Source organism: Amphiura filiformis, chromosome 5 (assembly GCF_039555335.1).
Source record: "Amphiura filiformis chromosome 5, Afil_fr2py, whole genome shotgun sequence".
NCBI lineage: Eukaryota > Metazoa > Echinodermata > Ophiuroidea > Amphilepidida > Amphiuridae > Amphiura > Amphiura filiformis.
The window spans coordinates 4,807,611-4,823,493 of NC_092632.1; the positions used below are offsets into that span (position 1 = coordinate 4,807,611).

The 15,883-nt window shown below is 35.2% G+C and overlaps 2 protein-coding genes across 9 annotated transcripts in view; one reads left to right on the plus strand and one right to left on the minus strand.

The window, feature by feature from the left end:
* The window catches only part of LOC140152513 (regulator of G-protein signaling 7-like), a 130,404-nt gene that overhangs the window by 27,479 nt on the left and 87,042 nt on the right, over positions 1–15,883 (minus strand). For 6 of the 8 annotated variants that reach the window (XM_072174862.1, XM_072174860.1, XM_072174857.1 and 3 more), the window contains exon 8: positions 1,103–1,189. In XM_072174862.1, coding sequence (XP_072030963.1) covers positions 1,103–1,189 — 87 coding nt within the window. Of the gene's footprint in view, positions 1–1,102; positions 1,190–1,263; positions 1,330–15,883 lie in introns of all 8 variants that reach the window. The other 2 variants (XM_072174856.1, XM_072174861.1) reach the window with 1 other exon arrangement.
* LOC140152514 (uncharacterized) lies at positions 11,741–13,442 on the plus strand. The gene has a single exon (XM_072174863.1). The coding sequence runs from the start codon at positions 11,829–11,831 to the stop codon at positions 13,176–13,178; it is 1,350 nt and encodes a 449-aa protein (XP_072030964.1). The 5' UTR covers positions 11,741–11,828; the 3' UTR covers positions 13,179–13,442.

Sequence of the window (15,883 nt, forward strand, 5' to 3'; positions counted from 1 at the left end):
TTGGAAAAAATACACATTTGTTATACCAAAATTGACCAAAATGGGGGCCACTGTTATACCAGCTGTCCAAAATGAGACGCATATCTGTGGCAAATCACTGTATTGTCGTAACTTGATAGGGTTGGCACCCACTTGAACATTGTGATGGAAATTCATGTGATCATGAAAGCAGAACATTCTAAACTTTTGAGGTTTTGTAGTATTTTGCTACCTTTAAGGGAGAAACCCAACATTTGTCCTTTTCGTATCTTGAAGTAATTGCATCATTAGAATTTCATTCCTAGCATTTAATTGAGTGAGTAATAGGAAACAGTGACAATGTTTATTTTATGTAACAATAACAAAACCACAGTAATGTACATTGTATCTTTTTTTTTGTTCCATAAAAATTGGATTGGGTTATTTTTTGCATGTTTTTGTGATCAGTGGAGGAAACCTGGGTAAATACTGGACATCTAGGGAGTCATCCCAGTAGGTACATAGTGATACCCAAGGTTATCTCACTGGGTAATAATAACATAGTTCCACACTGGTTACCATGACAACCTGTGTATATATCAACAAATTACAAGTGATGAGCTTGCACAACCTAGGTAGATGGAAGCAAAAACTGTTTTGGCACAAATATCTGCTTCAATTTGTGATCTTTGTCTTTCAGGGGAGATAATTATAATTGATTTAGTCAATCATGAACTATATAGTCACTGGTACTAAACAGCATTGAACATTACATCTATGTACTAGCTTCCCCACCCATACACACATACCGCCACAAACATAAGGGAACAAACCAAAAGTTCATGATGCCCAATAAACGAAAGTCCTTTCGTTTAGTTATAAAATATCGGTCGAAGTTGATCTTTTGAGGTTGGAATATTCAACTTTTCACTCGTACTGTACAGGGAGGGAGGGAAGGATCAGTCTCCTAACAAAAGCACTTTCGTTTTTAGGAGTTCATCAAAATTTTGGGTTGTCCCCTAAGGATTACACCTGGGTCATGTGACAGTATTGAGGATGATTTACATTTGTAACTTTTGGATACCCAAAGTAAAATATTCATGATCAGAGATGAAGGTTAATATAATCTAAATTGTGTACTTACTCCCCTGTCTTTCATCTTTGGATACCCTGAGATCTTTGTCTTGGCAGTTTCTTCATATTCATAACATGTACAAGTGAACAAATGCTCCTTTAATACAGACAAAAACATACAAAACAATACACGTTTAATGACAGCACAACTCTTCATACTGTTTGGCTTACCTTGCGTGTGAGAAACAAAATGGGTGAACAACAAGCAAAGTGAAGGTGTTCATGATGTGATGAATCCTGCAAATAAGAGATGGATGGTATTGGTTAGCTGGGGTTGCTTGTTAAAATGATGAAAAGCAATGACATGGTGTTATGTAAGGTGATCATGTCCATTTGGACATCTTTTAAAAAAATTTTCTTAACTATGCAAGGCATTAACAGCTGCTATCAGTGTGATAGCGCTGATGGGTTGGCGCCAAGATAGTTGTTAACCTCATGCTTGAAGCTCAGCCAGGAGATAATTAGGCCAGGTTGAGCATTCCATATGTGAGCTGAGGATGGAAGGAATGATCTTTGGTGGTTGACCCTTATCATGTTTTAGTGTTAGGAACTGTTTGGAAGTTATGGGTTCCCTTCTGATGCAAGAGTTGTGTTCAATCCCAGGCAGTGGCAATTTGCTGAGGTAATTACACCATGAAGTCTGAACTTCATTATTTGGATATTATCTCAATGTGGTACATTTTGAAATGAATAAATGAAATATACTTTATCAATTGGAAGGGGATGTTAAGCTGTCAGTCACATGTATAGAGTTATACTGCATGTGTATATATCAAAATTATGAGAACTTGTACAAAAATAAGGTTTTTTTAAGAATACTGTGAATTAAACAAACATGTAGGCAAAATTGTCAAAATTAAATATCTTTGTCAGCAGTCTTGCAGTATATGGCCCAATAACAATAATCATCAATAAAATTACAAATATTATGATGTAAATGATGTGTAGAATCATGAAAAACTTATGATCATATAAAAATACAACATTAATGTCAACCACAGTAGGACACTTCTGATTAACTACCAATTTGAACAATGCATCTCAACTGATCGATGTGAGGATTTTTTCCCAATCTCTCTAAGCATCCCAAAATGTTCATTTAAAAAAGTAAAGCATAAAGCAATAACATCCTGCTTTCTGAGAAGAAGTCCAACAAAGTTTCTTTGAAGATAAAAAAAAGAAAAACAAAAGAAACAAAAAGGAAAGAATATCAGTCATGTCCTCCTGTCATCATCCTATCAAAAATTCATATCTTCAAGAAACTACACCTGTATAATGAAAGTGGTTTGTTTCTAGGTAAGAGCTAGTAATATTTCACAGAATACACTATTACCTTTCATCTTTTATGTGCAATTTTGATATCTAATCGTTTACTAGTGAGTGAGTGAGTGAGTATGCTAGGTACCTGGATTCCAATGAGAGATAAACTACAATACAGGTTGATAAACCCAGGTAAGCTGTCTCGTTTCTACTTGCATATTTATCTACCGTATCCATCTTGCATTAAGCATATTCCCTCTATGTACTGTACGTTACTGGTCAGCCAGCCTATTGGACAGTTGTGTAGCTAGCTCACTGACCGACAGGGTGACCAATTGAACAAAATATGTCTATTGCAATTATTATGAGGTCAGTGGTCCTTTTATCCACAAAGCTCAAGTGAGAAGTGCTTTATAATAATCTCTGTGCGATGAGGACCATAAGATGCTAACCGGAAGTCCTTATGATATTCAAATCCATGTCACAATCCTTACGGACTTGGAAATGCACATGCCACGATTATTGTACAGCGACAAGACATTTGATTCAATTTTGCTCCATTGGTGAATAAGAAGCAAGTTGTACATGACCTGTTTCAATCAGTCAATCAGAATGCAACTTATATATTCATGCAATCACTCAATAATGCGACACAATTTTGCAGGAATATTCAAGAGCATCATAATATTACATTTTGCATATATTTTGTATTGTGGCTACATACACCAGATAGCAAGGTCATCAGAAATATAGTAATTCACTCTACAGTATGCAGCATAATAATAGCAGCAATATCAAACACATAGTTATGCCACAAAGAAGTCGGTAACAGTATTATCAATAGTGTATTACAGCTATCTACTGAAGAAATAACAGCTATCTACTTACACAAGCTTAGCAGTGCTATCTACGGTAGATAGCATCAATATCAATATTGATGGTGTCTACAGAAGATAGCAGTATTATCAGTAGATATTATTATCATCATTGTGATATCAGAGGTATAGACAATAATAATAAATAATATAAGCATGGATATCTAGAGTCTACTGCAGTAACATTGTAAGTATAGTTAATGCTTTCTACACTATATAGCAGTGTCATCCAGATGACAGTGTTGATCTGATATGGACAGCAGCAATATCAGCAATGTGGTAAGGTAGATAGTACATTCATTGTTTTAATGCTTGAACTCTGCTATCTACAGATGATAGCAGTGTACTCAAGTTTATCTACAATAGACAGCAACATTGTCAATTGTATAATAGTGCTGCAAATAAGTAGATACCAGCATTATCAATATCGTGTAGCAAAACTAGACAGAAGACACAAGTTTAGATAACAACATCAATGCTATCTACAGAAGATAGCAATGTAAAAATTCCATATCAATTTGTCCTACCACTGTTTCTGAGATGTAAGTAGTATGTCTTATCACCATTTCCAAGATGTAAATAAGTATAATTTATATCAATTTGCACTACAAACATTTTTGTGATATATATAAGTATATATATATTTCTGATATATAAATAAGCATAATGTTAATTTGTCCCGCACCATTTCTGAGATATATATTTATAAGTATATACTAATTTGCCCTCCACCATTTCCAAGATATAAATAAGCATACATTAATATGGCCTACCACCATTTCTAAGATATAAATATATATTATTTGTCCTCCACCATTTCTGAATATAAATATGTGTATATTAATGTATCCTATCACCATTTCTGAGACATTAGTAAGTATACATTCATTTGTCCTACCGCCATTTCTGAGATACAAAAAAGTATACATTAATATGGCCGATCACCATTTGTGAGATATAATTCATATTTTAATTGTTCTTTAATAAAAAACAAAACAAAAAAACCAAAAAAAACACACAAAATAGGTGAAAGAAATTAAAACCCTTTAGCCATATCTTCAAATCAATTTTAGTGACAAACAATTCACTTGGTTTGATGTCATAATTATGTAGACTGTACTCACCATCCAGAAAATTGCAGAAAAATAAAGCATTTAAAAAGACATTAGCAAATTTGGTAATTGTATAATATTAATTTCTTTATTTGGACCACACTGACTAACTGGGAATTATAACAAAAAGATGAGTGTCATGTTCAGTTTTTAACTAAATGGCAAAAATATGTCTTCTGTAATAAGAAATGTAAATGCTAATGAATAATGTAGTCTGCGCAGGAGTCTAACATTACAACCAACAAAGAGATAGTATTATTTACTTCATTCATTGTGATCTTGATGTTATATAAATACTTCAAATTAAATTCTTCAAATTAAACAAGCTAAATTATTGCTCTTCGGCAGACATTTTTATTGGTACTGACACCATCTCACACACATCTGTATGTATATGTTTGCACATGTTAAGAAACAAGCAAAAAAAGCTCAAAAAGCATTCTATAAAAAACCTATTCTTGAAAAGTGTACACACAATCCCAATTTGGTCATACTATAAGGGGTTATAATTGAATCCTTATTCAAATTTCTGTCACTCTTGATGAAAAATTGTCAGGATAAATTAGTATTCAGGTGTCATTCTCATTACTTTGTTATTAAGGAAGAAATATTTATGTGGAAGTGTTATCATCTTACCAAAGAAGAAAGTATTACTAATACTCAAGGTCATCAGCCAATTACAGATGACCAATCATATTCCATAATTGAGTTCTCTTCTCCATCCGCTCGCTTTCTAAATGATCTCTTAATTCTCATGACAAGTGGATTTTAGCTGGCAGAATGAGGTCATTTTGAGTACAATAAATTCAATTACCTTAAGAGATAGAGACCCCACATGGGGATAACTATGATGACATCAAGAGCTTTTACAGATGGCATCAAACTAGAACCAGATTGTACATTTTGCCCAGCCTATAACTATGCTATACTTTCTTCAACCTACGTATATATGGCGAAAATGTTTTTTTTTTTGTTACTGTATTATGTTATGTCAATAAAGTCCAAGCTTAACATAGGCTCCTGCTAGTCACACATTACGCAAAGCACACTTACTGTGGGTGTTGCGCCCAACTGCGGGCACATAATTCTATATCAATCCATGACGTTATGAGTCTCGCTACATTAAGTTGATAAATTTCTGGTTTTTTGTTGTTAAATTACAGGATTACTGAAATCATTAGGAAGGTACATAACAAATGTTAAATACTCAAAATTTGAATTCAATTCAGACATATTTTGTGTGATGTGGCATTTTTTGACAACAAGATCATTTACAAACAGGTAATCATATAAATGATGACTTGATTAAAGTGTAATATAAGAGAAAGTCCAGATATAGCATGTTGTTCTATTTTGGCTGGTTAACCCATGCTGGTTACCAGCTTGTAGGAGGGTTTGTTTCTACCAGTACCATGACGTCAATGTGTATTGTGTAATGCTGTGTTTTCATTTCCTTTCACTCATCAATTTGTTCCTTCTTGCCAGTCGTCATTCCTCCCGGCCTGCAGCTCCTGGGGTTCTTGTCCCCCCTCTATTGAGTTCAATATGTATATGTGACGTGTGCGCCGAGAGGATTCTCTGTCCAAATGGGGACAGCACCTGTAATGTCGTGGCTTGCAATTGCATATATGCTAGATCAATACACAAGTATTTCTAGTAATTGTTTTGTAGCAATTGCTTTTTTATACACTTGTGTGCATCTGTATTTGATTATGATGAATAATTTATTTGATTTCAAAGATGGATGACTTCCTAGTTAAATTCCTATTATGCACTGATAGTATATGTGAATCTTTCATGGTTAGCTGCATAATGTCATCACATGTAGCTGTTTCAGTTGTCTTATTCTTAAAAAATGGTGTCAAGTAACTCATTATAATTATATTCAAATTGTTCATGTGATCAATAATGTTGTTACAATTGCTACTGTCAGTACTCAGATGACCCTAATCTTTCTTCTTGTCAGTGTGTCTCTTTCTATTGATTTCTGTCTCTCCATTTGTCCCTTTGTTTGTCTAACATGTTTTTATAGAATTCAATTTTTGTCTTCTGTTTTGTATACAAAAAGATAACGCATTGCCAAACAAACCTCTAAATCTGACAACTCTATGAACCCGAAACTAGTCTAATGTTTATTCCAACAAGTCCAATAATCCATCACTATGACTCTAATTGACATGACAATTATGGGTTATTGTCAATTCTGTTACAGTAGCAAATATGCTGGCTTTATGTAGCGACAATTTTCTCAGTGTTTCCCTAATAAGACGTACCATGCAGGCTAGTTCTATTAGCTAGCTGACTGAGTGACAGTCTATGCTACCTGTACTACATGGCCCATACACACACAACTGACAAAATGCAATTAAACCAACCAAAGACATATACACACACGCACATGCCAAGACCATACTGCTTCACACATATGCAATATCTAGTCGGCAGTCTCATTCAACAATAGACAAAAGAAAGTTATTTAGATTTTTTGGTCGGTAATGATACGCTATTTTATTAGCTTTCCAACATACTAATTAACAATTAATAATAAAACGTGCGTGTAAGTTGTATTACCGATATTAATTAAAATGGGGGCATAATTTCACGGCGCTTTTACTCCTACTCATATATGATTCTTTTTACTAGTATAAAGGTTCATGTGTAGCATTTTTACTAGTCAGTGAAAGGTTGCATTACCTTTTCTATCAATTTGTTTTATCAGTCTCATTTGGTTATAGTTTGATTTTTGTATGCGATCCCATCAAGCAAAATTATGGAAATCTTTTTTCATTGGTCAATTTTTATCTTTTTTTGGGGGGGTATAATTTTTGTTGTCTATTTGATAGAAACCAATACACTGAAACTTGCATCATCAACATTTGAGTCATATCTCCTATGATATGATTATGTTCATCTTGCTGAAAATAATGAAATACAAAATAATCTTATCAACTTTTTCAATAAAGGGACACTCTTCTCACTTTGTTTGACCATATCACAAATGACTAAAGGACAAAAATAACATTTTATTAGTGATTCCTTTATCATCAGGTGCAGAACGATGCACATCATGTTGGAAATGATGTGCATCAAAATGGCATAAATCAGGTTCACAATAATGCACATTGTGCTGCAATGATACACATCAGGTTAAAATAATGCGCATCATGCTGGACATAATTATATGTGCATTGGAAACAAATGCACATCAGGGAAGAGTAGAAATGACAAAAATCAGGTTCAGAATGATGCACAATTAAAAACAATCCACATCAGGTTAAAATAATAAGCGTCAGACTTGCAAATGTTAAAACTTGTTGTGTACAATTTCCATCAGTTGAGAGCCTGTCCTAACAAATTCTTGTACACCCTATCATTTTTTAACCAAATAAATACAATCTTTACAAATATATTTTTGTTTGTGTAACATCAGACGATGCCTCAGATTTTCAAACCAAAATAGCAAAAAGAAGCCCAATTATGTTCATCACATTTTGATACCATATTTGTGTCAATAACCCCAAACATTATTGCCGTAGTGATCCTTTGGAATAAATAGTTGTACTTACACTCATTAAAATGGATGTTTTTGTTGGTTGAGTACCTTGTAATCCTACACCAGTCATGCAGATGTCATGTTGCACTGGTTTGTGTAAGGTATCAGTGCAACTTTGGAATCAATCGGCATCTTTTTCATTCAAAGGGTCACCATGGCAACAGTCTTTGGGCTATTGATCCCAATGAGGTATCACAATGTGTAGCACATACATGGGTTTGTTTCTGCTATTGTTTCAGTTTGAAAACTTGATGAATCAGTTTTGAGTTGTGTCTTCGAAAACAAAGGGGGTCTAGTTACTTTTTGTGATGTGCTTACATGTCCCATGCATGGCTATCCTTGAATTTAGTGCTCTATCAGTACTGGGTTTTGCCTGGCTTTGGTCAAACATAATAGATAAGCCAAAAAATAAGGAAATAAAAAATAACATACAATGAGTACAGAATAGTAATGAAAAAGACAAGATTAGTTTCACTGCCTCAATAATTTGTTTTTACATGAATAATAATATTTATGTTCAATATAATAAATTATACTAGCCTATGTAGCCTAATAATAGCCAGTAGGAAACATGGTTTGCATGGATTTATATACATATTCTGAAGGTATGAATCAATAGTATGTTGCTTGGATATTTCCAGAGGTAGACTGTTATGTACACAGATGACAGTAATTACATTAAGTTAATCTCATTGTGCATGATTTCTGAAGACCCACTGACCCAATCAAACCTGTCAGCCTGACTGTGCTAGTTTTCAATAAAAGCCACAACTAACCAACCAACCACCATCATCAGAGTGCTTGTGTTTTGCTTATTTTATAATACTCTATAGCCTTGACATTGTGACAGACAGGCAGGCATCCTTAAAAATAGCGGCGAATTACGTCAATGCAAAGTACCGTGTGCAAGAATGATGTTCTGTGGGAGTGAGTGTGTGTATGTGTTGGGGTGTGGGGGTGGGTGTGTGTTAAACACTTGAAACAGGTCTATACTGTCCTATGATTGATAGTATTGTTTACATTGTAATTTAATTGCTGCTTAACTAACAGCAACTTATATAATGCTATGCAAACTGCATAATATGTATCAAATGATTCAAAATACATTTGGGTAAGGTAAAATACAACTGAGCTAAATCAGAATAAGTTTTAAGATTTTGTATTAACATTTCACTAAACCTTTGTACTTGTTTTGTTTTATGTCTAAGTGTTCCTTATGGCTTCTAATGTATATCGTATTTAGATTGCTGCCTACTGTATATAATACAAACACATTTCAGGTAACACTGATGCACACTGTAGAAAGTACTGTTGTAAATTGTTGATGCTGCAAACAGTTTCTTCTGCAGGTAATGCTCTTTGACTTTTGACCACACTGCTATCTAATGTAGACAGCACCAGTATACCTTAGAACACATACTGTATACACCTGAAACCATTGATAACATCATTGCTATCTACTGAAGATAACACAACTACACTAGCATTGTTGTCAACAGGGGTGGGTTTGTTGACTCTATGTCACAGATAGTATCTGCATGGAACATTGCATGGGCCATTTGTATAGTAATACCAAGGATGTAAGTAGGTGTCAGCAGAAAATACTAGAAAGAAAAATCCTGAAAATCTCAACAAACATTTTCCTAAATATTTGTGTATAGTTCAAGAAAGATGGAAAAAAAATGATGAATTCAGGATTAATCCAGAAAACTTAATTTTCATGTAATTCATGCTAGAAGGGTTTGAAATAGATGTAGTATAGGTAACTAAAAAAAAAAAAAAGTTGTCCATTTGCGACGAAAAAACCCAAACCCTGTTCTACGGCCCCGATATATTTGGTTAAAAAAATTCTTATACAAATGAATGCCAAACCAAAGTTTGAAAATTTCAGGAATCTTTTTTTGTTTGTTATTTCAAAATACTGCATGCAAACTATTTGATTTTTTCTTTTTCATCGCCTTGCCACTCTATGAAATGACCAATTAGCACACCAAAATAAACAAGGTCCATTTGACTGCAACTGTTGGACAGTGCTTACTCACAGCAGGTGAGGACATAATTATGTAACCATTGCAAACAATACATATAAATTAGCATCAAATCTCAAAATAACCATTGAGCTCAAACCAAATTTCCCAGAAAAGGCTACATTAAGAACTGAATTTTCAGGAGAGCTGGAGCAAATGCTCTCCTACAGCTCCCCTAAGTTCCATAATGTAAGTGATACTCATGAGCTTCCCGAGAGCATGTTGCCTCATTTTCAATGGCAAATTACTGCAACAGACATGAACTAACGGGATACAGACTAACCAACCAGCCAAAGTCCCAGCATAAAGTGAGAAAGATGAAACTGCTACACACATACCGCATATTTTACAGTCTTTCGCGAGACACGAAATGCTCTATTGTGGCTTGCAACGCTGGCATGTTTGATAGACATGCATGATCGAACAAGCGGCCCTCATGAATACGCAAAAATTCACAGCATACAAAGCACAGGAACTTTGACTGTTGGTGAATAGTCTGTTGTCTGTGTATTTAGAAGTGAAAATATGAATGACTAAAGCATTTGAATTGCCAGCATAACAAAACAATCATTCAAGGAGAATTGAAATATACCTAATATATGAAATAATCAACTAAAACAAGAGACAGGTGACCTTGAAACAGCCACCAGCCGAATGTAAGTCAATACTCTTAAACAAAGTCTTGTCAATGTACCAGTCTATGTTTGGACTGCCTCAGTTACAAGACAAATCTCTTAACTAACACACAATTGGAACAATCGCTACACATGCTAATAGTACATATGCTGTGATATTCAATCCAGTCTACACAGCTGAAGAATTGCATACCTTCACTGCAAATACTTGGCATGTTGGTAGTTTTGCTAAGATTTCTTAACAAACTTGCAATTGGTATGACAGTTCATATGCAATCATATTGAACCAATTGCACACCGCAAGAGAATTTTCTGTATATAATTCAGCACATCCAAGATATATCTCTGCAAAATGTTTGCCATCATTTTTAACAACAAATTACATTTTCTTTATAAATTTTGCTCTTTAAAATGGAAATCCCTTTGCACTTATACATAGAATGCACAGAGACCGGATATATATATATATATCAAATTGTGGAACAACAGATGGAGTGAACCAGCGAAAGGATAGACAATTTCCAGGAAGTCGGACAAAGCACAGAACAAGATTAAACAATGAAAAAGAATGATACATGTAGCCTTCAGTGTTAGTGCCCTTTCCATGCAATGGAAATCAATTATTGGTCAGTTGCTGGAACTGAATGATCCAAATCATGTTTGGAAAAATGAAGATCTTAAGTTTCCACAAAGCTATTGAACATGACATAATTTTAGAATAATATTTGATCATAGTATTTCAGGTACAATTGACAGTCATCACATCAAAAAGTACAACCATACAGATTCAAATGTGCAAGAAGCTAATATCAAACCAATCAAATTTACTACTTAAATGCATGGATATTTTCTCTTTTGCAGGTATTGCTATAGCACAACCTTTAAAAGCAAAATTATTTACAACACTTTCCTTTGTCCTACCACCTATCATCTTGGTAATTTATATTGAATTTCTCTATTGAAGCATTTTGTGTTCTCACGCTCCATGAAAATATCTTGTTTGCATTTTATTTTTGTTTATAGCAATATTTACCTTAGCTTTATGGACAATTAACTTCAACCCCAAACAACAACAAGAGGGATATGAAAAGATACAATGAGATTAATTGAACCATTGACCCGCAAAATATTTTGGCAATATTTGCCGCTATCCCAGAATATATCATTCAATTGTAACAAGTTTGTCAACAGTTAAACACTCACTGCAACTCTATTCTGTTATTCTGACTATATCAAAACACCACCTGAGTTTCAGGATAATTTGGAAAATCAAGATGGCCATGTTTATGACTAAGTTTGTGCTCATATTCTGCATTACCATGTCAACACTTTATGGAATAAATTGTGTACAAGTTGAGAATAATACTGCTACTGCAAATGAAGTGGCATATGCTCTACCAACTGAGAATCATGTGTTGTTGCAAGCCAAAATGGAAGCACAGGATCAAAAGATGACCATTTTGCTACAAAACCAACAAGACAACCATGGCGAAACCATTGCCTTGCTTCAGAACATAGTTGTCCAGATGGCAGTCAATCAGCAGAATAAACAGCATCAGATCACTGACTTGCTGCAAACAAACCTGGATAACCATAATGAGACTATCACTCTCTTACAAAACCAGCAACACACCCTCTCTAGGATGGTAGAAACCCAAACTTATGTGGCAAATACTTTAAGCCAAGTTGTGAGCCATCTAGAGATGCAAAGTGAACAACTACAATATATGGCAGGTTCCATGAATACCATGATGTCTCTGCTCATGACCCAACAAGAAACCACTGAAAACACTCCAACCTCACCTGTACATGTACAAACTGAATCTGAATCTGCTGGCCAACATCAACATCCCCAAACTTCAACAGCTACCCAAAACCAACTTCCCCAGACTTCAACAGTTGCCCAAAGCCAACTTGGACAGATGTCAACAGTTACCCTAAACCAACTTCCCCAGACTTCAACAGCTCAAACAACTACTAAGATTTCTGGAGTAGATTGTGAAGATCTGGCTTCCAAAGGAGATTTCCCTTCTGGTCCATACACCATCACTCCAAGAAATGACTCCTCCTTCAATGTATACTGCGATATGGATACAGATGGAGGGGGATGGACTCTATTCCAAAAACGTTTTGATGGTTCCTTGAATTTTTATCGTGGTTGGACTGATTATGATCAAGGTTTTGGTGATGCAGATGGGGAATATTGGGTGGGGTTAAGCCAAATACATCAACTAACACAATCAGGAAGCTGGGCCTTGAGAATCGACATGGAATCCTTTGGCAATGAGACGGCATATGCAGAATACCAGCCTTTTCAAGTTGGTGAAGCAACATCTAACTATATGCTTTCTATTGGACGGTATGTAGCGGGAACAGCAGGTGATTCCCTAAGTGGGCATAACAACATGCCATTTTCAACCTTTGATCAGGACTATGATGCTTACAGTGGTAACTGCGCTCGCAATAGACAAGGTGCATGGTGGTACAATCAGTGTGCCGCTTCCAACCTGAATGGCTTGTATCAGGGTCCTACTGGGAATAGTGGGACAGGAATGTGGTGGAACCACTGGAAACGTGTAGAATCCTTGAAGAAATCAGAAATGAAGATAAGGCGTATGCCATAGACTGAACTCAGTCAATACTTCACATAAAACATTGGTCTTTAGAATTTGAACACTGAATATTTGAAATGTATTAAAAAATATAATATTAAGAACTAAAACCTTTTTATTTTCAGCACATAAAGTGCATTGTAGTCTTGATTATGGAATCAATGTAAAGCATCTAGTTTGGCTACTATATTATAGGATGCAACTTCTTACTATTTGTTTCATTCAGCAATATACTAAATTGTTCAAGCTATTATTATCATATTTCAGTGCCTAGAATCAAAGAGTTCAATGGGAATAAGTCAGATGTACAAAATTGGCGTATAAAAATCTTTCTTAAATTAGAAATATTTGTATTATTCTGTACATATCTTTGGTTATAGATGTCAAGGTTATGTTTTAATGTATGACGGTATAGATTTGTTGTTGTATTATGTTATTAATGCTTCTAGATGAAACATGCATTAGTTTGCATTTTAAATTGAATTCTACATGTATGTGGATATATTGCTCCATCATTTTTCTTGCACTATGTTAACCAAGTAGATGGATTCAATATGATTACATTATTCACTGTAGTGAATCCAATTAATTAACTACCTTTGTAAATGGTACCCAATTCAGTAGAGGAGCCAGGGGTGTTCCCCCCACATACTTTTGCCAAAATCATGCAAAATCCACCCACAGCTCCCCCCATTTAAGACCATTTCTCCCAAAGGTATTACAGTAAGGGCCAGTATATAATCCGAAAGTATTTGTATGTGTTTTCCATCGCAACATACGCTATATTTTACATATTCGCTGTGATTTTCACTTCCCCTTTTTAATTTTCACTGAAATTAGTAGCTTTGTTCACATCTTCATTCTTTGCAATTTTGGTTGCTGCAGCACAGTTAAGCAACAGTAGAAAGCAGCATATGGTCCAATGGCAAAACCCACACAAAACATTGAAATATATACTGGCTCTAAGGCTTTGATATCTGCTTTGAGGTTGACATGTAGAAGGTGATTAATTCCTCTATACTGTGTCTCATCTCAAGTTGAGAGTAGCACCATGTTGGATTTCACAGTGGCAGATTTCAGTTGCACGCGATAACCAAATCCTGCAAGGCATATACACATGCGTAGAAGGGCGATGTGTCCATACGCTGATGACGCAACCACGTAAACGCACTGATCAGAATATGCCACTACAAAATCCAACATGCCGTTACTTTCAACTTAAGGTGAGTCAGAGTGTACCTGCAATAGTCATTTAGTAGTTTTTGTTGATATATTATATGAGGTATGTACAAGGCAAAAGTGACTTATGATATATTGGAGGCATCCCAATGGCTGATAGCACATCATGTTCCAAATACAGCTTTCCCAGTTATACATTATGAATGATGCCCATTGACAATCACTGAAGAACTTGGAAACAAAGGTGAATCAATGTTGTATCTTAGCAATTGTTTTAAATCAATGTAAATGGTTAAACATGAGAAGGGAAGAGTTATGCATTGAGTACTGTTAACTAAGCCAATGTTAAAATTAAGCAAGCATGTCATGGCCTCCCAAATTTCAAGAGGGTTTTTTGGTAAGCATTGAGTTGATGTACAAAGCAGCATATATTAGTGGTGACAATTTATGTTATGATTACAGATCATTACTGGTGTATAATTGGAACATCATAATCAAAATTAAAATTATTGGAAACTTTAATTTCAGAAATGTCACTCTTCTCTTTCTTGCTGCCATTTCATATGTTACGTCTTGCCCTAGATCCACCCAGACCAACAAGATTCAGATAAACGAACTGATACATAATAATTCTTTTTCATACATGTACATTGTTATTATTATACCATTTTTCACCCTCATGTGGCAGTGACGTCAACACGTTGAAGCAACTGTTTTGTTCGCACATCTATGCTGCATCTTTAAGCAGGTGTGTGTGGGGGTGTGTTTGTAAAACGTGTGAAACGGGGATACATTTGCGTTCCATCCTGATAAACTGGGGATACACCTACAAACGGGGATATCCCCGATTTTCTAACTATGCTAATGGAGCTATAAAACGTAATATAATAGAAAGAGAGGGCGCTAAAGGCATTAGTTAGACATATGGGAGAGGGTGAGATCCCCTATTGCATAGTACAGAATCATACGATATACCTTAGAATTCCGTCTAGAAGCATATATGCCTCTAAACGAGGGGTTTTTTTAACGAAAGATATGAAAGGTCAATACCCTTCTCAAAAACATTGCAATAGATTGGTCTTACAAATATACATGTTTGTACAGCCGTCTTTATCAGTAATATAGTTGTTCAAACTCCAAATAACGCTTTTTGTTGAGAGTGTCTGCCTCTTGTCTCTTGTGTCAAAAAACCTCGTTTAGAGGCATATATATGCTTGTAGACGGAATTTTACGGTACACATATCTGATTCCATACTATCTAACTGGGGACACATGATTTTTTCCAGCAAAGTGGGGACATATCCAAACATGCATAGCAACATAGCCTAGTCGTGGTTGGATAGTCCCAGGCGGATGGCGACACACAGATTTCCCGATTCACACGTTTTACAAGTAGGTGTGTGTACACCAGCGCTTTGAGCGAACGCTAGCTATTTGAAGCTGCACCTAATGAAATGCGCACTGACGTCACTGCCACATCAGGGTAAAAATGGTATAGATCGATACCTCTACACATGTGTAACATGTGAGTTGACCAG

Excerpts from the sequence above, each read along its gene's own strand:
- LOC140152514 (XM_072174863.1), top strand. The coding sequence starts at position 11,829 with ATGGCCATGTTTATGACTAAGTTTGTGCTCATATTCTGCATTACCATG.